General features: G+C 33.6%; 1 protein-coding gene across 7 annotated transcripts in view; it reads left to right on the forward strand.

The window, feature by feature from the left end:
• Positions 1 to 24706: 24706 nt before the first annotated feature.
• LOC123713598 (optomotor-blind protein) overlaps positions 24707 to 25994 on the forward strand; it is a 76533-nt gene continuing 75245 nt past the window's right edge. For all 7 annotated transcript variants that reach the window (XM_045667338.1, XM_045667342.1, XM_045667341.1 and 4 more), the window contains exon 1: positions 24707 to 25200. In XM_045667338.1, the coding sequence (XP_045523294.1) occupies positions 24881 to 25200 (320 nt within the window). In that variant the 5' untranslated portion in view covers positions 24707 to 24880. The remainder of the gene's footprint in view (positions 25201 to 25994) is intronic.

Below are 25994 nucleotides of genomic sequence, written 5' to 3' on the forward strand. Positions count from 1 at the left end.
GCACATTTAACACTTGCACGTACGTTGACGGCATACATGGTGAGGAAAAAATCGATCTGTAGATACAGAAGACTCAACACCTCTACATAAAATTAAAAATGTTCAATGGTATATTTATTTATTTGTATAAACACAATGAAACAATGGTTTTGATATGACGCATTATAACATCCTCTTAATATCTTTACTTATTCAACCATAGCAATTCACCTAACCATTTGTACTTAGCTCTGAGTATTTAAGAGATTCCTACAAATATAGTAGATAGCTTTGAGCATTGTCCACGTAGCACTGAGGTCCGGTAAGACGATTACCGCCCCCTTCCCCCTGGAAATTGATCCACCCCCCTTTGTGCCTTTATCTCGTAAGCGTGACTTACTACTAGGATATTGTAAGGGGAATTTTAAGGCATTAGAGGAATGAATGGAAGTGCTTTTGATTAAATGTACTGAATGTCGGTTGAACTTTGAAGGTATTAGTTGTTTTAAAATACTTAGGTCTTACTAGGCTTTATTTATACGTAGTTAAATAAATAATATTTTTTGTATTTTTCCGAGTTAAACTTCGTATATGACTGCTAAGTAAGCTAGTCCTTCATGGAAGGATTTTCAACAGTAACATAACGTATTCCAATGATAATCAAAATAAAGGTAATAAACTTTAATTTATAACTAACTAACATACTTTTATTTATATTTCAATCTACCTGAGCTGTGGATGTAAATTAAGACACTAAAGCAGATAATAAACATGTCTAAATTAAAAATAAAAAGTACTCATGTGCTTTTAATACTGGCACTTTAAACTTGACGTTTAAAAAAACAACATTTATAATCTATGGCCACGCAAATGTCATCGAATTGCCGCCTATTTCTAGTGCCGCGGTCGTGACACGACAAACGTGAGATGAAGATATGACTGAGATTGATCGCACTCTTACTGAGAACTGGTATTTATAGAGGCTAGATATAAACTCGACAGATTTCGTGTTCTCCTTTTGTGAGACTTGCCTTCAGATATTTTAGATGCAGGTTTAGCATTTTAATGAAGAAAATTTATAATTTAATTTAATTTGACGTTAAATATAATGAGCAATATAATAATATTATAAGCGGTTATTGAGAGGTTACATTAATATAAGTGTGCTAAGATATTGTCTATCGCTTTAAAAACTAAAAAAAAATCTAATTCACTTACCTACATAGGTCTTTAATAAAACCGAATATTTTTAAGGTCCATGGTAGTGTTTTTAAGTAGCTTATTGAATTGCAATCCTGTGCCCAATGGATACTAGACATAGTCCATATCTCAATAATCAACGTCTGGATGACCAATGAGATTCCGCCATTACGACCCTTCACACCCGACGCGAGAAACTCGACACCTTTGGTATTCCAACTGAAAAGCCATAAAAGTTAACATATGTTCCCAAATAATAGACCTTCTCGCAAATACAGAGAATTGAAATTCGGCTGCGTGAATAAGGTGTGAAAATTGACGCCTTGACTGTAACGTAATTCTCAAAGAATGTGATTAATTTTGAACTCTATTCACTTTGGATACAACGTCATTTCGCGTGTGTGAAAAATTCTATTGTGTTTATTATAACAAGGGAATTTGTAACATAACGTTATAAAACTAAGGCCTATTTTCATGTGAATACGTTAGGTGTTAAATTTAACACCTAACCAGTGTTCTTTGATCGATCGATGCTGCTATTGGTCGGCGTAAGATTATTTGAGGATTAGAATGGGCTTTCAATATACGATAAGAGTTAAATATAGTAGGAACAAGTAGGCGTAGTGTGTCACGTTACAACCATCTATTCTAATATAATTAGTTTAGGTTCTATAGGTTATATAACGAGAGGCTGCTCTTGTTTTGCAAATAATTTAAATTTTGATAGAACATGAAAATTTAAATTAAGAACATACAGCTGTTGAATCGTGAATGAAATTTCTTTTTCAATGTTTTTTGATGGTGATGTATTAAGAAATATTTTTATATTGTTTCATGGTTGTCACGCAGTAAATAAATTATTAACTATATAAATATTAGATTTGTCATTAAGACATGAAATACTTTTTATATGGATGATGCATTATTTTTGTCTTGGTTTTTCACTTTCCAATTTGCCAATTTGCAAATTTGCCAAGCAAATTCGACACTGTCTTCCATAAACAATATCCATACAATATCACTGGATAGTTATTGATTAGTAGCACAGCTTTGTGTCTATCAAAAATTCACACACATTTGCATAATTATATTAGATACGCCTAAAGTAGTTATGATGTGCAGCAGTCTGAATCAAATGGACGATTGTTATGTGTTAGTCATGTCAAGTAGTTACGAATATTTCAAATAAAACTATCTGAGAAACGTGTTCCAAATCTTAGGCATTTCTGGATGTTTGCTAATACTGTAGGGCTCCCAGAAAAATTACAGTCGGTAATGTTTAGGCCTAAACGCAGGCCTAATTAAATTTTTATACTGAAAAAGGAATTGCCCTAAATAATACAGTAAAGTTAAATTCACATTATTTTACTCAAAATAACAATAGCTAAACATTGTATTTTTCCTGTTACATTTTCTTGAGTTGGTTCCCGTTTCTAAGGTCGTAGGTTCAAACCACGACTGTGCTTTTAACACTCGCTCTTACGGGTGCGTACATTGCGATCCAAGAAGTCGACGCCGTGTGTCAGGCACAGAAGGCTGGCCTATTCCAGTTGCCTTGAAAAAAAAATGATCACGAAACAGTTACAGAAATCTGAGTCTCAAACCTCAAAAGGTTGTAGCTCTACTAGTTTATTTGTTACAATTTCAATTACATTTTAAATTCAATTAATTTGAGATTTTTCAAATTAATAACTTCAGTTAGCCAATTAAGTGATATAGGTAGACGAAATTCATAACACAAATTTCACCTGTTTCTTTGAAAATGAATTTTGTATAACACAACAATTCTGATTCCTCTTTTATCTCATTAACTTACAAAGTTTTAACTCATTCCCCACATGACATTTGACATTGACATGGGTTGATCTTTTTTCAAATTAGCTTTTGTGGTCATGTATAGATATAATGTCTCATATTACACAGATAATAGGTATCAGTAAGGGCGGTATATAGGAACATAAATCAGCGTTTACGCCTGCCACACTCTTTGGCGTATAAGACGGTTTCTTTTTGATTCCTTAGCACGGGCACGGACTTTCGCCCTCAGGCAAGTTGCCTAATATATTCGCTGTAAGCATTAATAGAAAGAGATTTAAAATGGCGGCTATCCTAAAGTTATTTTTAATTTACTTATTCATCCAACTAACCGTTATATGTTGTTCCTTTGTCGGTGCAACTCAAATTACATTTTAGTAACGTTACTTGATTGTGTAAGCTTACGATCGAATAACTTTGAACGGCTACCTGTGTTACTTTCTTGCATGTTGAAAACTTTAATTGCCAACACTTGCGGTATTTGCAAAGAATTTATCTAAAATAATATGGACCATAGATCAGCTTTGTTTGTGCAAAAGTTGCATTTTTAGTTTAAAAAAAAGGTTTACATAGTGATCATTAAAAATATGTCAAAAATACATAAATTATGCTGCTTAATAGCTACACTTATTAGATGTTATAAGCCAATCTACTAGTCTATTATAATGTATGTTTGTGGCTTTGTGTTACATTGTCAGTGTTCGCGCTAATCATAATCAAGGAAGGATGACAATTATCGATTTGACTTTGCACACGAACCGGAGATGGGAGGTGGTGTCCCGGCGTAATGGCGCAAGGGAGTAAAATTGTAACAGCTGTAGCGTGCGCACTAAATATATACCGTATACCGTATAGCATTTACTTTTTTTAGATTCATCATTGAAGGATCCAGTGTTTGGAGTGTGATACGCCACCGTTGATGGTAACTGCTAGTTTTAGTTTTATCGATTATAGGATTCCTTTTATTATTATACTGACACGCGACAGCCGAACCAGCGCATATTATTTCACCGAGGGAAGGGAGCATCCTGAATATAGGCCCACACAGTCAGTGTAACAGTTTATGAAATCGTTTTATGTTTGTGTTAAGTACGTTATATACCGCAAAAGTGTGTGTTAATAATATCTGTATAACATTAGCCTAAAACTGTTTGTAAGATTGGGGTAGATATGTCTGTCACAGTCCGGTAGCGCAGATAAATATCAAGATGGACAAGGTCGTACGTTTTGGCAAACACAAAATATATGTAAATTACATTCCTTAGGTAATTAATATTTAAATTAAGAGTCAAAATGATCCTAACAGTTAAAACAAATAGGCCTAAAAACAATTCCGAGCGGCCTGATCCCTTGGCGTAGAGATGTGGACTCTTTCTGTATCTTTTACCGCATTTACTAGAAAGGTGTGTAGAGGAGTTGTTCGGATTAATACCTGCTGCTGAGTTTCATCATCGAAAGTCGAGGTAGAGTACGAAATTCCCCCCGTATCACCTCGACGACCGTCGTATCATAACTGAACGTTTTTTAAGACAGTTTTTGCGTACACTTAGGGTCCTTCAAAAAGAGAGCGTACAAATTCTGGAAAGGCCGGCAAAGTACTTGCGAGCCCTCTGTCATTGAGAGTGTCCATGGGTCCTTATAGTTTGAATTATTCAAGTTTTCAAAAAAAAAATTATTTTCAGTCTGAAGTTGGTGCCCTTCGAGAGTTAAGAGGAGCTTAAATACGTCGTGACATGAAAACGGCAGATGGACGGTCGTGCGATGATCGTGCGTGGTTGAGGCGGTACGTTTGTAATATTTAATGTTGTACGTGTATAAATAATGGAGCACGGACTAACAGCACGCCGCTCGCTGAGGCCTAGGCGCCGAAGACCGGACAGTAGTGCTGTGGAGGCACTGTTTTATATTAAGAAAAAACAAAGCATTTCTATCCCTAATAATAATACACCGTTTATTTAAAAACGAGTTACATTCAGATTGATTAATTATAAAAAAGCTGCTCAATCAGCCGTATAAAAATACGCATGCAAATGTTATAATATCATAATAATAAGAACAATTAAGGTATTTATAATAGTTGTCAAAAGTGTGGTATAAATAGTACTCTTTTACATTATAAGGAATAAATGTCTATTTCTTCTTTGAGAAAAATAAAAAGCTAATAAATCTCTTCACCAGGATGTTGAAAACACAATAATTATTAATCACAACAATACAAATATATCTTTCACCTACCTACTTTCTCTACCCTAGGAAGGAATCTAGTTTATTATTGGTGAAAGATATTTTAAAATCAGTCCAGTAAATTCCGAATTGCCTATAAACATACCAATGTAACTACTTTTAGGTTAGTTTATAACAATAGAATGATATATATTACGTTTGGCATCAAAATTCAAGTCAAAATCCGCTTTGAGATCGGCGTAATTAAATACATTACTATATCCATGTTGCCCTATAGCTATTTGTAGAACAATTAAACTTACTTCGGACTTCTACTTCAGATAATATTACAAAGAAATAATGGTATTTTGATCTCCGATAAGATTGTAATACAGACTCCATATATTTCTGTTTTCCGCGGCTTGGGTGGCGCCCGCCGCTATAAAATTCGGACAGCGGCGCGGAATCCCACAGATTCCAAGTTAATATTAATTGACCATCGACTCAGCACCCCTCCAGCGGTTATCAATATTTCCCAACAATTCTCTTTACAGCCTCGTTCATATTTTTATGCCATCACGATAATCACTGGATTTATTTTGAATTTTACACTAACAAGCATTGCTTACGTTGAAGCGTATAATAATATTGATGAATGAACTACAATACAAATTAACTTTTCAATTCGAGACCTACATTCGAATCCAGTATTATATGTATATAACCTATACTGGATTCTGATATTAACACGTTTACCGAAGAGCAAGCTTTGCGTCTTTGTAACATTAGTGTAGACTAGTTACCAGTTAACCTCATTCATGGTAGTAGTAACATATTGCGTAATTCTAGTAAGTATATTACATATTATTTCATATATTTTGTATTTTAATTATTTCATATTTTTATATTATAATTTTTGCTTCATTTATATTTTTCTTTATAACTATCCTTGAAATTTGAAGTCAGCTAGATAATAAAAATAATGGAATGAATGACGGTTTGCTTTCTTAAGTACCTACACTAGAATCGTCACGCATGTTGAAGAACGCTTGTGAAAAAGCAACCAGGACTCATGTTAACCATTGCCCACGTCAGTCTTTAAAAAATTATATTTTTTAAAACAGGGTAAAATACGTTTCAATAATTTAAATTCAAGGGGTTTCATGTTATACTTATTGAGTTATAACAGAGTTCATTCATAAATATTTTTAATTAATTCTAATTTAAGGTTAGATTAGGTTCTATGTGTGCACCAATGGACTTTGTCTATGTGGGCATGTAACATTCGCTCGAACGGTGAAGGAAGACATCGTGAAGAAACCGGCTTGCGTAATAGACCCAAAAATTCAACGGTGCGTGTCAGGCACAGGAGGCTGATGACCTACCTATTAGATTGACAAATGATCATGAAACAGATACAGAAATTTGAGGCCTAGACAATAAAATAATGCGTAAATTGTATTAACTCATAGTATTATCTTTTGTTAACATAGCTTTTACACATTGAAAGAAAACCGTTTTTTACCGGATTGAAGCTATGTTTTATGTTAAACTTATAATTATTTTACATAATTTTAAATTTTTCTGACGTTTCGCGTGCTTCACCGTGACCACACACGCTTTAAAGCACTCGAACTGTATTAACTCCTTCATTTATTGAGTATGTAACACAAACACACTTTTAGCTTAGTAGTTAAACGTGCGATTCTCAACTAACTAACTAATCATTTATTTTCTTCGTAAGATAAAGACACTAAGAACATCGACGAATGAGGACGAGCAAAAACATGCATCGGCATAAGTCCCATTAGATCTTTAATTTAGAGTAAAATCTTGAATGAGACGGATGCAGAAATGGGACAGTAGTTAGATATTATATAATTATACTCTTTAACGTCTCAAATCATAATCTGTCAGTACGCTATTGTCATCATTCACGCCATCTGGTTAAAAATTACAAAGAGAGGTCATACACCCCTAACCACTTCCCGCTTATTAGGTAATTTTTACTAGAACCTCAACGAGCCCACGGGAGCACAAAGGATAAGTAGCCCGTAAATATTGTTTGATTTGTAGTTATCCTGCCGTCACAATGCCGTGATCTTTTTAAATATGCCCTCGGATGCCGCAAAATTACAGTTAAATCGTAATTAGGGATGTGCCTCGCTTGTTCCTTGCGGTTACAACTTCCTTCCCCGTTGTTGTGTTTATATTTTTGAATATTAGCGAGGAACTAATCGATTTGAATATATTGACAGCTGCGGTAAGTTTTTCAATGTGAATTTAGCTTTTTGTAAAGTTCCTGTGGGTGAGAGTTTTTTAATGGATTAGATGTATTATCGTGTTAATAACCGCAAAGTAAGGAAGGTACCCTTGCTTAATTGATGTATGGATATATTCGATTACTCAAATTTTTGTACTTTCACTAACTAACTTAGATCGTGTAACTCTGTGACATCGTATAGAATCCTCAAATATTCAGAGTTAAGACAGCGCTTTGTATGACAATATATAAAAAAACGTATTTAACACTAGATAAATCGTATATATTGGTTTATGTAACTTTGAGATTTAAGTTAGTATTATCGTTAAAATTCAAATCCTTTTGCTCTTTTAGATACTTTCGTAATTACAATTATTAATTAGCGAGAAATTATTGGGGCAAACACTTATTTAACTAGTTATTTAAACCTAACGTTTAGACAATTTAATAGAAAGAGACAATTCGTTAAAATCTTTCAATAAAATTCCTTTATGAATAAGGTAATTCGGTAAGCTAAAGTAGATGTAAAAGAATTGATGACTCAGTACCTACTAACGAACAATGATTAGATATCTATCTACAATGTGATTCCCTTAATAAGCTTTTAAAGAATGTAAAATTCGATATCAGAATTGAGACAAATCGCTGCTAAGTAGCACAGAATAGTTCTATAAATTTTTGAGTTAAACAACTATTACGAGTATAGTATGGAATATAATAGTAAAAAATAGAACAGTGGTGCTACAACTCTTGGCGTTAGATTGATAACTAAATCGATAGTTTTATTACATTATTTCATGGGTTACAAATGGTTTTATCAAACCTTCACATATACCTATGTCGTGGTAAGATCAGAGCCATTACAAGGTAATAAATTTTCCGTTCACGCTATACATAAATCAATAGATGAAATTATACTTCGAGAATCCGAAATTGTTTAAATGTGTCGATCAAGGACGTCGTGTTAATGTTTTAGGGCAAACAATCTTTTTGTGTTTCGATAATTTCCAAAATTACCCAATAGTTTATATTTAATATAGACAAACTAAAAAAATAATTAAGAGGGGCAAAGGAGGTTACGGGCAGCCATAAAAGGCAGCTGCCTCAGCCCATGGTCACCGATGTTAGTGGTGTAAATCCCATGTTATCTATCCTAGCCATTTTTTCACTTTACACTTAAAATGTTATTACCAATAATTAAAAATATATAAGATTTTATCAGCTTAGATAATAAAAAGATCAGCACAGCTGCTATTAGCAAATTCGTAAACGCAACGTACAAAACAAAATAGTAATATATACCAAAAACGCTTTCACACAACGCTTTCTTAGGTATTAGATCGCATTATAAACCCAAATGAATACAGGACAAGTTGTAATTAAGCGGCTGTTAGTGTGGAGTATAGAATTACACGTAATTACGGGAAGTGGAACCATTTGTTCCCTATGCGGGCGGCCGTTTGAGAATTTCAGGTAATATAAATATTAATTTTGTTTAATGTTTCGCACCGGTGCTGCTCTGCGTACGGATTTTCTGAAGACCGTGTGTTACTTGGAACCTAGACTACGTGTCAGCACTAACTTTTTATTAGTAATACATTAAGGAGAATATCCAAGTACAGAAAAAGTAGCTAAACATTTTATATAAACACATTTCACATCCGGAGGCAATAAGACTCTACATGAGGCTTTATTGTTACATCTAGTTGACACATAACTATTTGACATTATAATTAGTAAAAAAAAACACTTTTTGTACAGATTAAAGCTATGTATTATTTTTAAAACTTATAGTTATTTACATAATTCTAAATTTTAATTTTTTTTCCGACGTTTCGCGTACTTTTCAGTGTGCGTGGTCTCGGTGACTGAACATTGACATTTAACACCTTTCCTCTTCAAAAATTTAAAATTTAGAATTATGTAAATAACTATAAGTTTTAAAAATAATACATAACTTTAATCCGTTCAAAAAGTGTTTTTCTTAATGTGTCAAAGCTATTTTAACAAAAGACAATACTATTATAATTAGTATTGATATTAAATAAATATGCTGTCATATTAACGCCATCTAGTGCCACGAAGTAAGTATTTGAAATATACCACTGGGTTTTTATATAAATTACTAATTGGGTCACTTGTTGTGTAATGTATTTCTGGGGTTTTAATTTATTAACAATCTGGAGAGTTTATGAGTTGAATTATACGCGTTAGCCGACGTAACACTTTCTCTAGTTTTCTCGGCCAAGATAATCTTGTAAATCTTAAGCGAAACCACGGTCATTTACTTGACCAAGACTTATACTAATCCTTATCCCATAATTATGTTAGCTAATGTAGAATAACACGACATATTTTTAATTTACAGAGATTATTCTATCTACAATACATGAATATTATTGAAACATATCATCACTAAATAAAATGAATGCAAGATTGCCATGCCATGTTCGAGAGTAAGAAAATATAACTAAATATAAAAATATAACTAAAACGACGAGTTCAAAGATTAACAAAATCCTTTAAAGAATGAAAGAATTCATTCTAAAGACGATATATTCAGATATCATCTTAAATGGATTCTGCCGTGTGACGTGTAACTCAGGGATAAAGAAATAATGATAAGTACCTAGGTATAATCCCGAATATGGAGGTTCTTCGGTCAAATGGATTTTATTTTACTATTATTTTAAGACACCAGCCTACCAACCCCCATTATTATACCGAATAAAACTTTTTGTTTGGGTTATTTTAATACAAATTTTACCTAAACAAAACCGATATTTTATTATTAATTAACGACTATAAACTAAAATATTTTATTCATTACACACTACTTGGGCTTACATAAACTAAATTGTAAACCAAACTTATTAACATAGCAACATTTAGCATTTTAAATGGCTACATATATTACGGGAACAATTAATATTCTGAATTAAATGACTAGTTTTTTACACATTATTCGTCGATCGGCTTTTAAATATAATTTAAATTAATACGTTAATCTAAAATCTAACATTTTCAACCGCTCTCCTGACAGTCTAGTCACGTCATGTTTCGTTAGTACCCAATCCAGTATAAATATAAAAATAGTTTGATACCTCGATAAAGCTAATATACTTCGATTACATCTTAACCCCTACGCTATAGCATATTTCTTATACCTATGCAAATTTCTGTACGATCTATTGAAGTAAATTTCGTCGTTGAGTCTTCTATGAAACTGTAAATGCAACACACTTGCATGGTTAGTTTGTGGATGGGTTTTTTGTATTTTTATTAAATTCTTTAATCTAGGTACAGCGTCCACATTAGTGGTATTGTAAATTACTTATAATTTAACACGTATACGTCATTGAAACACGACATATTAATGTAATTATACGTTTCGATTTACTATTCTAAAACCGTTTATGTTACAAATCATAGGTAACATAATTTCTTAGCAAGACCCTTGCTACTATATGGCTGCACAGATATTTGATACTTAAGGTTAAATAGGCCACAGGGACCTATGAAATTTAAAACTGACACCGCCCTATGAAAACTATGCACCACAAAATAGAAATAGTCTTTCCCAGTTTGTTACTGCCTTTTATACGTACACTAAGAGCCTGCTTTATACGTTAATAAATTATTTTGAATGTTATTAATTCGTTTATCTATTCTAGTCTAGGCTGTGTGAGCTTGGGTGGCGATGTCATCTGGCAAACCTCCCGTCCGTACATATCCGAAACGGTCATGTTTGTTAGAACATAATACATGAAGATGAAAAGACTATATTATTAAGACTCTCCGCTGGTTAACTTGTTTAAAAATTATGCCATAAATGTGCGGAATAAATATATTTATTTACTTTAACTATGAAGAAGTAATAATATCTTTTTTAATCATAAACCTCTCTATATATTCATAGAAATATCAATTAATTGGTAATCCATAAAACCGATCGGATTTTTCCATTTTTAATAAGCAAACCTCGCGAAGGGTCCTTTATCCGAATGCTATTGTAATTTAGTATTGCCAGTGACAATACTAAGCTATTGAGTGACGACAGATGTGGAAAATGAATGTTGCCAGCAAAAAATTGTTTTAAGAGGTAATCGATACTATTGTGGTTGCAGCGCTCCCACTATTGGTACTTCGAATAACTTGAATTTTTGATTGTGAGGCCAATCGTAGTTCCCATTAATTTTATCCGAATATACCTACACAATTATTTGGATAGGTACACTTTATGTTCTGGGTTTAATGTATAGACATTTTACATCAATATTTGAATTGCGTCAACACATCCCCCACCCTAGCATCTGTCAAACGATATAATTTTGCATATGAATTACATTAAACTAGTCTATTCCCTAGTTAATTAAACCAATTTAAGTATCTGTTTATTCATTGGGAATATTATCGATTTTTTTAATAATCATTATTAGTAAAAAAGTCATAAGTAATGCAGAATTTTATAAAATCAATACATACTGGTAAGTTTTTGCCATTCTTGAAGAGTGACAAAATATTAAATAACTTCCAAGTCCAAAGATACCCAAGCGCCATATCAATAAAATCACTAATAAAATAAAAACAATTCATTATTTTAACGAAAATATATTCAGACATCATTTTAAAATTAAATAACCTTAAATATTAACGATAACAATGCAATATGCAACGGTGGCACAAGATCTATAGATCATTTCGCTCGATCCCTATTAGCGTGGATCACAAATGCCACGCCTATATGGAAGCCCACTGAGCATTAATTGGATGAGAAATTCGATAGCGAAACGCCCATAATACCTTTATCTCATTCTTGCGCATACAATTGAGTGTGACGGCTGTCTCTCTCGCTCACTTGTATGACGTCAGTTTTTGTTCGTTTTGTGCGCGGGCGCCGGGCCACGATGCGCGCGCAGTTTCCGACAGCAAAATAAAATAGAATGGAGTTGGTTTTTATTTTGTTTTTTACGCTGTCACCGTGTGCAATATTTGTATCGCATGATTTTTGTGTAAAATAAAAGTCCAATTCTATAGTAGATATGTTGAGTTTATAACGCCAAAAATGTGTGTTTTGCACTATGTGCGTGTGTGTTTTGTTAAAATTATTATTTTAGATCGATGAAATAAAGTACTTACTAAAAAATAGTTAAATACTATTTATTCAAATTAATACTGAAGTAATTTTTTATAGGTAATCAATTAATTAATAAAAAGTTTTAGTAGTATATAGGCAGGTTCGTTCGTCACGAGTTAGCTAACTTGAATGTTTTTATTCATGATAGTTTTAATTTCTTTTTTTAAAATAGATGTGAGTGATAACCTTACTATCATATATCAAAAGATCTGCCTGAAGACTATACTTAAAGGTATAAATAGCATATTCCACTTACTTCAACTATATTTATAATCGATTATTAAGATGTAAGCGTAGAGTGTTATTCAGTTATTTTTTGTCTTAATTATAGGCAGGTATATTTAATAGTAACTATGCGATACAATCTATTGGAAACTATTTATAGTAATCTTGATCGACCTTGAGATGTCATGTTTACTTATAAATATTCATTAATTGCTAATGTTTTAATTAAACTTAAATGTCGACCGCGGTTATAAATCATTCTTGTTTAGTTGTGCGCCACTCTTCACAAGATGGCGCTGACAATGTAAGATCAATATTTTCAAGTATTATGATCTTTTTACTCCATGATAATAATACTTGCAGAACAATATATATTTTATTATATTAATTTTAAGCTTAGTTTGATGGAAATGGGAGTCAACAGCCGTTTTATAATTCAAATAAACAAAACACGTTCAAACAAATTCTTACGCCTGAAATAGTTTTTTGCACATATATAACCAAAAAGAAGTTTTAATCCAAAGTAATATGAACTATAATTGTGTTAAATTAGGAACTACTTGGTTATAACTTATGGGTTTTTCTCTTAGAAGTCTCCCCTAGGTCTCGAGAGGTCTTCATATGAAACGACGCATGCTTCAAGGTACATTATAGATTGAATTTCAGAAAACACTGCAAACAGCTTTAAATACTAGAGTTGTTTATAGTGGTTCGTTTTTGTATAATAAACGAATAAAGGGAGGCAAATTTCATCAAACCGACGAAAGAAAAGATAATTAAGTATTATTTATTTTACTTTTGAATTATTTATGTATCTTTTTAAAATCTTAAACTAAAACACTTTCCGCTTAATTACGTTTTAAGAATAATTAAAAGCCCCACCCTCTGACATAACGAAATAAATTTCTCAAAATTTAAATCTTATATTACAAAAACTATTACGATATAAAACTATATAAATAAGCCTCAGTTGTCAGTTAAGGTAATTTTAAGTTACTTAGATAATCAGAAATCTGTGGCAATGTTTTAAAAGTAAAGTGAAGAGTATATTCAATTAGACTTTCATACTTAATAATAACATATATATTTATTCAACCACAAAGTTTTTGCGCATTACGATAAAAATAAATTACAATTACTATTTTTACAACACACTGTCTTATTTTGAAATCTTACACATATAATTACAACTGTATATAATGTATATATTAGGGATAAGATTATTTTAAAACTTCGACATCTGATTCGTTTTATTATAGTTATTTATTTGTAGTTAATAGAGAACAAAGGCCGAAAATCAAGAGCTATGAGGTTTTAACCATGCATATAACAAATTTTGATTTAGGAACATTAGATATAAAAAAATCAAATACGGAACGAACGACGTAATTGTTTTTTTTTATAGAAAGCGCCTTATACCTCCTTTCCGTACATCTGACGTAATACTATCCGCCATTATACCGCTTGAAGTGGTACCCTCTTGGCAGAACATCAATTCGACACGGGAGTTATGAAGAGAATTATGAATTGAGTGTTAATTTAATTCAAACTCGATTGTACGTTCTGTTGGTCGTCCATGTCTTAGTATAAATAAGAAATGCGTACTGTACTACCTATTATTATCGCCCCGTGTCATGTTTTTATAGAAATAAACACATTTTACTTTAACACCGACATACAAACCGAGACCTCCAAAGGGTCTGTTGGTGAAATAGTGTTTTAACGCCTTCTTCGATCGCGATCCATTTAGGTAAAAGAAGATCGCAATGTAATCAATACCTATGCTAATCTTTGATAATTTAAGCCAATAAGATACATGATAATTCATCTTGCCCCATTACGGGTATATTCATATTTTTGTACTATACAAGTAATATTAGTTGGATATGATATGCCTAGTTCTAATCTCTAGGAACTTAGGAAGGCAGACAACTGCTCGTTTCCGGTTTCCTTACATTGTATTCCCAAACCACGAAGTTACTAGGATAGATAAAAGCAACGTTAATAATAAAGACTTAGAACTTATTTTAAGTGCACCTCGTAAGGTACCTAGTAATTTAATATTAGTACTATAATAGTGGTTGCCTGGAATAGATCGCTCTAAAGCGATAAGGCCGCCAGTTTTGATTTAATTATGTTCATTTTCTTTAAATTGTAATGTAACGAAGTGTTAATAAATAAATATATCGATTTTAAAGGATAATTTATACCTTTTTCAAAATAAAGTAATATTTCTTTAGTCGATTTATTGTTGCCTATTTTATTGCTACCAAGATCAATTTATTGAAACATTATAAATAATAATAGGTATTGAACACTTTCAAATATGTCAAATAGGAGTCGACAGCTCTTGAAGGCTGATTTAAGTTGCAGGGCCTATTAATATATACATACTTACTCTATGGTACGCTTTGACAGTTACATTGACAAATACTTAAATAAGTAAGTATAAACGCTTAGTTCCGCACATGTTATAACACAAAACTACACATTGACGTAAAAGGTGCCTTCGCCGGTCTGACAGTAAGATAATAATAGGACCGTTTGAAAGTGCAGACATCCCAACACAGTCCTATCTTTAAGCTCCTAGTTAGTGTAAATTAGTAATCTAGATGTTAAATATTTTATAGTCCATTTTTTTCTGATGCTTAGTCTAAGATATAATTATTTTTCCTAAAATAAATTTCACTATAAAGAGTGCGACTTTACATGAATTACAATCTAGCCTTTACAATAGTTATGGGCTAATAAGTAATATTATGACTTAATTTTCTACAATACTAATGAATTAAACTAAGGTAATATTCATTAAGAGTCTTAGTGTTCTATATTATTTTGCAACTATGTTCGGGTGTCTAAGATACCGCACTGGCACTTCACTACATTTGGTTTATTAACGCAAAAGGTTTAGTTCCCTTTAGGCGTCTTGTTCTTGTTGTATCAATAAGTTGGATTGCATTCGCATGGTTATGTAGTCCTTTAAGCGAGCTAAGGCAATCAATGTCGCCGTATTTAGGACTGTACTATCAATATTAAGATGCTTGTGGATTCATTTAGATGAGTCAATTTTTTAAGTATTGTACTGGGAGAAATAAATAATGTTCTAGTATACAAAACATATTATTACAAACGTCAATATAACCACAAAATTTATATATATAACGTTGCAACTTGCACAATGATATAAGAATCCAAAACATATCTTATAAATAGTATAGGATAGTAATTACCAAAAAATAATTATCTCTAATGATTACAATAAATACCACAACAAGAAAAAATACAGATAATAGTAGTTATTGCAGCTTATTTTAATTATTAGTCTCAATTCAAAAAAAGTTGTCAAATATATTATTAAGTCAGGGACTAACTTTAAGCTAAAACCTATCTGTTGCCTACATACAAAAAGACGTTATATTACAAAATACATATACACATTAAAAATATAATAAAATAATCAAATGAAAACTGTTCCTAGCTAGAAATAACATAACATATGCCTGCAGACATTTCTGTTTCATAGTTGTAGTGTGAAGTCCAATCTTTTTTAAAAATACGAAGTCAACCTGGTCATCTGGTGTTTATATACTTATTACAAAAATCAAATATCGACTGTAGTTGAAAAAAATTAAAAAAATGAATTAAAGAAGTATAAAAAGCTAGTTTTCATATTTTTACCTTTAGATACACATAGTAACGAATAAAAATCTTTTTTAGGAAAACCAAAGACAAAATGATATTATATTAAAATAAATAAATCAGTATCGCTGCAACGTTTTTAGGTCTGGGCCTCAGATTTATGTTGGTGCCCAGCCGAGAGTTGAACCTATTACTTCAGGGATGAGAGGCGTGCGCTGAAACAATCAAGCCAGCAGTGCTAACAATAAATTGGAACCCTAAATATACCAAAGCCGTCAAATGATAGACTCCATAAAGAATATAAGTACCTCTAATGCAGACAACATTTGTTGAGAACAATGAGACTAGTCTAGATTCACGGTTCTAGACGAACGACGAAAAAAATAAAACCGCGAATGGAGAGATATAAAGCTCAAATGTGGTTAAATAAGGTGATATAAAGTTATCATTCATATGATGTAAGGTGATATATGATACCATTGTAAATTGAAACCAATTATAATTTTACGACAACTTTTTTCAATTGTTTTTGGCTATTGTAAACTTTACTAATTTAGTACCTCTAATAAAATTTTAATTAAAGATTACGTGTTATTTTAAAAACATGGTAAACAAAATTGTATGTTATGTTAATTATTTAGTTATGTGTATACGTTTTGTTCAGTAATAGATCTGTTAAATATATTTGGTTATCATCAGTTGTACCACGAAACTTCGACTTAACTTAGGTCATATAACAAGACCTATTCTTTCACAAAACATAATTTAACTCTCCCATAACTTCTGTTGCAGCGTTTTTATCCTATCAATAAAATCCTGATGATTGCTCTAAAACGCATATTACCAATTGAAACGCCTCAAATCATGCGGATGTATACCTTATTACGAGGATATAAGGTTGCAGCGATACGCAAAAAAGATGGTAATATCTAAGCCCACCCACAGAGGCTTCTTCGAAAATCCGGTATAAAAATAACTTGTTCTTACAAGCCGGCGTATAAGCTCCGATTAATACTTGTTAATGAAATGATTATTGCCGTTCCTGGCGTTTGTGTGTTACAAATGCGACCCAGAGACGAGGTTTTTCAATTTCATCGCTTCTCCTTAGGAAGATTCAGAGTCGAAACAGCCCGGACTGAGACAAACTCTCCTATGACAAAATCATAAAGCCGAATAAGTTGTTGTTAGATTTGACTTATTTCAGTAGTTAATTACTGTTTATTAGGAATATTTCATTGTTAATGTAAGTATCTGTTTAGTATAAACTGCAAGATACAAGCCACCTTTGACATAAGACTATGCACTGTTAATGAAGCGTTTTAGAGATTTCGTTTTATCACAGCACTAACATATTTGACGAAAAACCATATTTTGTCTTAAATAAACAAATAGATAGTGTTTTATTCTACCTTCTTCTGCAGGAAACTATTGTGCCATGGCACCTATATAGCGAAACAGATGCTTATATACACCCTTGACTTACTCTATACTCATACAAAAATTGAAGTTTTTTACGGTACGTTTGTGACATATAAACTGAAAAAGTGCTGGACCGTTTCGCCATTAGAATGCTACATTATTCATAGACATTTTTCCCATACTATAAATGTCAAGACAGGCGTCTAGTTCTTAGAAATATTAAAAACAGATTATTAATGTTTCTCCTTATTGTGTGTCACATACACTACAATCATAATTAGACATCATAATCGATTCCTTCTGTCTAAGGATGTATTGTATATTTAAGCGATGCATGTTGGTAATTTCGTTTGGATCCTAATACGGAGATGATACGTACGTACGTACGATGATTACGTATATGTTGGTCTGGACTAAGTTCAACTAAACGTTTTACTTATAAAAGATTGTTGCGCAAATAACGTCGAGCCGGAATAAGTTTGAAGATATTTTTTTTTATAAGTAAATATTGTATGACATGTTAGTTGAAATAACAGCCTTAACTAGTATAGCACTCGCAATTTAGAACATGCATCACACTGCAAGATTATAACGAAATGATATAAATGTCTCTTTAGTTTTCGAACTACGTGATCACAAGATAGCAATATCATTGCTACAAATATTGAAAGCACTAGATCTATACAAGAACTTGAAGTTGATAGCAGGATCACTGCTGTTGGAGTTGCAGAGTACCCAACACACCGATAGCAATCCCAACTACAACAGGGGAAAAAAGTATATCAGAATACACAGTTACAGAGTGCCGCGCAACTATGTTCTACGCGTTAACAAATGTTTTTTTAATTAGAAAGTATAATTATGTTGCGTGTTCATTTATCAAATTAGGTGTTGGTTAAAATCGTCGCATTTAGAGGGCTTCTAATCCGGCTGTATGAAGCAGGCTGGCGCCCGAAGCCGGGGAGTTAGCGATATTACGCAATAAGATGCTGTTATATTAACGCCAGCCACTTTGACATAACAAACGAAGCGGCTAAAGGACGAAAATGCCACTTATTTTAATGATTACACAATAATGTTTTTTATATGAAAACAATTTTATAAACAAAAAATGTAGTGTTAATGCAATACTGATAAACAAGAAACAATTATTATATACCGTCTTTGTTTGGAGCGTGAAGAAATAATGCGGTAATTTATTACAAAATTTAACGCATTTTTTGTAACACAATTAGGCACCTCTATTAGCCAGAGTAATATGTTATAGAAGTAATGTAAAATTAGGCATTTTCGGAAAACTCTAATCGCGTCTATAAATTGAAAAAAAAATCAATTCAATTCAAAAAATTCATAGTATCCACGGTTCGGAGCGTAGTAACTTTTCTACTACTCTTATTCCTATGGTTTTACATGGAGCGCACTAAACTATTAATAATCACTTAGCCAACCAGAAAACGAGCCTATAGGACGCCCTAAAACGGCAGTCATGGCAGCCCATGGACGCCCATTTTTAGTGGGTGCGTTGCCGGCCTTTGAGGGAGAGAGAGTACCATGGAACCAGCTGCCCACTGAAGTGTTTCCAAACCAATTCGACTTAGGGTCCTTCAAGAAAAGAGCGCATCAATTCTTGAATAGCCGCACTTGCGAGCCTTCCGGTAATCTGAGTTTCCATGGGCGGCGGTATCACTTAACATCAGGTGAACCTACTGCCCGTTTGCCTCCATTACAAAAACTTTGCACTTTGCATAGGTGGAGATCGTGTCTTTCAGGGAAGACCCCCACCAGGAATCGATTCCATAGTTCACTAGTTCGCAAAAGAACTTCCAGCTATCAAGGTGATGTTTATGAAATTTTGAATTGATACGGCTCGTGTCGTGTTGAAACGAGGCAGGAGGGATCATACCAAATAATTCTAGAACACTCATCGTAGTACACTTTATAGAAAACGCAAAGAAACGCAATGTCTGTGCGTAGAGGGAATCAAGCCGATCAGTAATACATTGGAGTTAGACAATTCGACAAACTCAGCGGAGTTTCAAGTAATCGTAATTATTAAGAAAACACTTTTTAAGGTCACGGTGACCACGCACGCTGTGAAGAAGAAGAAAGATGTAAATAATTATAAGTTTATTCTAATAATACATAGCTTCAATCCGTTTAAAAAGTGTTTTCTTAATGTGTAAAAGCTATGTTAACAAAAGACAATCGTAATTATGCCTTTCAATACAATTAGTATAGTTTACCATGTTCGTTAAGTTTCAAATACTCCGGAGTACTTACGTTTTCCACACAATGTGTCTTTTCTATTACTATAGCTATTCGATTTAAGGAATTAATCGTAGTAAAGCGACGGTTTTCTGGCCTCATCCTAAACATTACATTTGCATTGTATTGAGTCGTTCCTCGTGGCCAAATCAACCGATCCTAGGGGATGAGAATATAAGCGCAAGATTCGAAGTGCGTTTGTGTTGACAAAACAGGCGTACTATAACGTATGTAGCGTTGGTGTGTTGGACCAATCACAATCAAACGAAATGCACCGTCGTTTTCGTGTCATATACTAAAGCGTATCATAAGTTTAATATAAAAATGCTTATAAGAATAAAGGATAAAATTTATACACCACAGAAGTCGTACTCTTACTACGCATTGTAAATGTTAATGATTACGATTAGGATTTAATACGACATAATAATAATGACTAGGTAAATCCGAGTTTACTAATCTTGGCACAATAAACTTGGAATTTAGTGTTGCCTGGAAAAGATCGCGATATTTTAATAAAGCTTGCACAATGCAGTCTCTTTCCTATTGCAATAAAGTGAATTTAAATATAGGTCCGGAGCTAAATGAGTTAACGTGTGTCCTTTTGTCATCTGATATTAATATTTTTACGCGCGATATATTATCTTTATAAGGCTGACTGTCGATTAATTAAGCTACCCAAAAAATATTAATGTTTTATCTGTACTTTCAAAAAACCCTCCATCGTCTGTTAGATCTATACTACACAGTTATTTATGAAGAATAGTGATTTATGAAGAAGGTCTATACGAACCGATTTTTTCTTTCTGAAAATATTTTTAAGAATTCTCTCAAAGCGATTAACACAATTATTATATCTGTACCCTGTGGTTTACCTGGGTTAATTCAATTACAATATCTTCCTTCAATGTACAACACCAAATGTTTTCAATTTAGCAGTTCCTGAGATAACCACGTTCAATTTAACAAGCTTATAATTCCGAGTAGGTATATGTGGTATCTACTAAACATTGGGATGGATAGTTCTTTTTAATTTTATTATTTGATTAACGTAAAGACAAATTTTAGATACTTCGTATCACTAAAGGATTTTTTAAGGATGTTTTTTATGAAGTTATAAATCATTATCATAATAAGAACTCAACACAACAAGTCATACCTATGGTTCAATTGGGAACAACCCTCGAAATTTAAATAAAATCTTCGCTTACCGCATTTCCTTTTGATGAGAAAATATTCAATAATTTTGTCGTCTCAAAAACCGCTCAATACATCCTTTCAAATGATTAGAACTCTGTCGAAGAAAACGGGTACTTCTGAGAAGAGAGTATTCCTATGTTGATTCGTTTGACAAGGTTCCATGTCTCTAAAGAGGGTGGATGATATTAAGTGCTCAAGGAAACTCGGTTATAAGATGGGGAAGGTGTCTGATTTAAAGTGTTTTGGTCTTCAATTACTTATAAATGTAGCGTTTCATGAAGTTATTTTCATTGTAATTGTAAATATTTATATCGTTTTTAACTACTTTGTACAAGGTATAAAATAGCAATAAATGCCTTTTTTATTTAGAAAATAACCTTATCTCAATATGTCTGTGGCACACTTACCAGGTATTGCGTTACTTCCTAGCTGAACATACACACGCCCCGACCGCTCCTCAAGGTAGTTCCGATGTAATCCGAGAGTTTATGAATGGAGCATAGCAACTCTAAAAAGGTAAAACGCACTGTTTTCTGGCTATGGGTGCCATGACTTAACTTCAGGCGAGCCTCTTAAAAGAACCGACGGTCTATGAGTTATACTTATATCGTCAAATTGTTTCTTGTAAGTTACTCGAATAAATGACATGTCATTTTCAATAAGAATAGTTGTCTTTGTTCGTCTTTTCTCATTTATTTTGCGTGTACTATGTTATATTAACGTAAAAAAAGAATAGTCTAGAATTTGTACTTAGAACTTTTCCTTGTTTTTCAACCAATGTTTCGTATCCTTATATAAATATATATAATCATTTGTCCCGGGTGATTCATGAACCAGGCTTTTGAAACTAAAATTTTCAATAACTTTATCAAATCTGCGATGATTTTTTAATTATTTTTAATGTAATTATTTTTTTATTGAATAAAAACACTCATATTCTACAGTTTGCTGGCTTTAATTTGTAGCAAATAATTTTTCAATTTAAGCCAGTAGTCGAAAAATGAGTGTCTTCAAAGATACAAACATTTTTGCTTCATATGTATTACATTGATCGAAGATGAATCAATGATAATGCTTAAATATGTCGAGTTACCAGAATTACACTTTTTAATCGAATTATGAATCAATTTACTAACTTAACTTCTTAATTATGTTTGTCCTTTGATATATTTGTAAATTAATAGAATATCTGATATCCAATAGATATTTTAATTCTACTCGCTAAGAGATGGCGCTTTAAAATAATGTTACTGGGTTACACGTTCCATTAGTTAATTTTTAAATATTCTGTTTATAGAATAAAACTGTCTATGAGCCAGAGATATGAAAACTAAAAGATGTAAAACATTCAAAATCTGAAGAAACAGGCATGGATGACAGGGAAGACGGGAAGACAGGAGTTTAGAGTATTACAGTGCTAGGTACCTACTATATATTTTAAATCTATTATTTTTTAACATTTTCATAAATGTTATTCAAACAATAATCTATGGTAGATTTAAAAAAATCTTTTTAACAGACTCCATGAAACCTACCATAGATTATTATTTTGTTAAGGTTTATCAATAAGTATTTGTTTTATTTATTACAAAATACCAGATGTTTATATATTTTTTCACTAAAGGTATAAATAATAAAAAACATTATAAAGTGATTTAATAGTTTAATGTACGTAAAAAATAAGTTAAAATAAAAATGATTGACTGATATTTTTATGTTATGGTTAGTAGGTATAATTATTTTATAAATTATAACGCTTTTAGTGGAACCTTGCTAATGGTATTAGTAATATTTATCTGAAGACTAATTCATGCATACATTTGGGTGCATTTTAATTCTGCTCATAAACCTTTCAAGACCTCGGTCCATATATATATATGGACCTAATTACATAAATCTTGAGTATTTTATCAAAACAGAATCGCTGAGAATTAAAAATAATTAGGTCTTCACAGTCTCAAAATCGTTTGTTGAGTTAATTTCGTTTATTGAAAAAAATATTATCACAAATAATCTCTTTCGCTTTTTTCATAGTCGGTTAAAAAACGATTATGCTTTTTTTTATTTTCTGCTATCGTTACAGACGGTCTTTTTAAATAAATAGTTGTTACTCTATTATCTACTTTTTTCAATATGTTATATAAAATATGGTCGTACATATATATAACAGTGAGTTCAGGAGGTACCTAAAAATATTTTAAGAAAATCAGAAGATTCGTGTTTGAAGTAAATTTGTTTTTATATGGACCACAAACCTAGGACAAACAGGATATCTATTGAAAACAAATAGACGTACCTACATACATACAAAAATAATATTAAAACGGTATACGTAGGATATATTATATGGACTTAGGAGTTCTAAAAAACAATTGACAAATAGAATGACAAAATTTTACATCTCTTACACAAGTAGGTAAATAAGGTTGAAATAAGTATTGATGACTGCGTTTTTACTACGAGTATATTTAAAATTATTCCTAGTTTCTTTATCGTGAAACTTATTATTCAATAACAAAAGTATGCATTTGTCTTCCTAAACAATACACCATATGCAAGTACGCTATTGTAAAAACCAAAATCAACTATAACTCAATATTTACGGTTGTAACGTTGAGTGTGAACCCAGCGGGACGAATTATTTCAGTTTTACAGCGAGTTTTTGTAGCCGTAACAATTGGAAAGAACCGTGTAGGAGCTAGGAGGTAGAGTGCGGTAGGAGGTCGCGAGAGTGTGCGGATTGAGGAGGGCCGCACAAAAGATATCGCCTAACGAGCACAATTGATGAACGAACGGAAACGTGGCCAATTAGACAGGCTAGGACGTGAGCGGCGCGCCAACGGCCTGCTCTTACTGCGCCTGTGGCTCTCTGAGCATAGTGACCACTCTGAGGTGTCCATCAAAGCTAATCTACGTGGTAAACAAGGATAAAAACGATGCCTAATTATAATTTTCAGGTTTTTTTACTAAACAAAAACATACTAAATAATGTAATTTTGTTATTTGTTAGGTTAGTACCTATATTTTTTATTTGGTTTTGGTGCTAATGAATAATGAACGAATTTCAATTCTCAAGTTACGATACCACTCAGTGGTGCCTAAAAGGCGAATAATAAAATATTTGTAGTATGGTAAAGATAAAAGGTTGAGAGAAAACTGATTGAAGGAGAGTGCGTCCGCGTGGCATCGTGCGAGATCGTGCGGCTCAGTGCGGACGACGACGAACGGACGCGAGGTGTGGCGGTGGCGGACACCTCACCGCGACGAAAAAACAAGGCGCGCGGCGCCGCGGCCCCGCCCGCCGGGGCGCGGGGAGCGGGCGGGGAGCCGCGCCGCGCCATTGGCCGCGGCGGGAGGGGTGTCGGAGCCGGCGCCGCCGGCGGCCAGTCGTTTGACGCCTGCCGCGCGAGCGGGTGTCGCCAGTCGCCTGGAACGTGTCACAGTCGCGCCGCGAGTGTATCCGCGCGGGCCAGAGCGCGTTATGGACGTTGCATGAGCGGGCGCGAGTGCGACCGCTGGAGCCGACGGGCACGCCGGCCGTGGAGCGCTCGCCGTGGGCCCCGGGCGGCGCGGGCATGCGCTTCGAGGGCGCGGAACGGCGCGACGCCGTTGCCTTCCATCCGCTGCTGGCGCCGCGCCCGAGCGACTTCTCGGTGTCTGCCCTGCTGACGGCAGGGGCACTGCCGCCGCCACCATATCTTCCCGCGGCACTGGCCGCCGCCGCCGCGCTGTCCGGACCTTGTCCGCTGCTCAAGCCGCCGCCGCCGCCATACGCACCGCTGCCTCCCGACGACGACGGCGTCGTCGACGACCCCAAAGTGACCCTCGAAGGCAAGGACCTCTGGGAGAAGTTTCACAAGCTCGGCACCGAAATGGTGATCACCAAAAGTGGCAGGTCAGTACGGGTCCGCTGCGCTGTCGTCGCTCGTATCTGTGCGTACCTCCAGCACGATGTCTTACGTGATCTGAGTGTAGTGTGTGTCCAGTTTACGATCTCCATGCGTTACGGTCATAGCGGTAAGTCGATTCGATGTAGATGTGTGCCTAGCCGTCTAGAACGATGTTTGTAGATAAAGTAGGACGCGTGGAGTTGTTTACAAAAACAATCCAATGAATTGCATATACTTTAGGATACGTAGGAAATTACCAGCTATTGCATATATTCAACATTATCGTCTAAACGTCAAATCAAAATAAAGCAGCTTATTTATAAATTGGTAACCGGCTAAACCAGTCTCTGCAATAAATTACACATATCTCATCTTGTTTTCGGTCTTGAAAGGAAGCATAACTCTATTACATTCCGATTAATTAAGTGCTTAATCTCTTAAACATTCAATGCTAATAATAGTTATGTTATTTATAAACGAACGTAGTTTAGTCATTTAGGTAACTTAAGTTCTTTGTATTTTTTGTAAAACACCTAAGAATGCTGTTGAAACATAAAACCTAGTATCAACCTAATCATTAAAATAGATTTTTCTTAAAAATTGCAAATCAAAATCAACTAAACAATGAATAAATATTGGAAATAATTGCAATTAAATTATGTGTCGTCTTAAAAGACACTTGTCATGTTTATAGGCGCATTTTTTCGCTAACCGACGGGAGTTGCAATCTGTGTGAAAAAGACAAAACTGCATATAGCATTCCATTACGCAGCAAGCCTGATATGGTAAAAATGCGTTA

The sequence above is a fragment of the Pieris brassicae genome, chromosome 8, assembly GCF_905147105.1.
Source record: "Pieris brassicae chromosome 8, ilPieBrab1.1, whole genome shotgun sequence".
Taxonomy (NCBI): Eukaryota; Metazoa; Arthropoda; class Insecta; order Lepidoptera; family Pieridae; genus Pieris; species Pieris brassicae.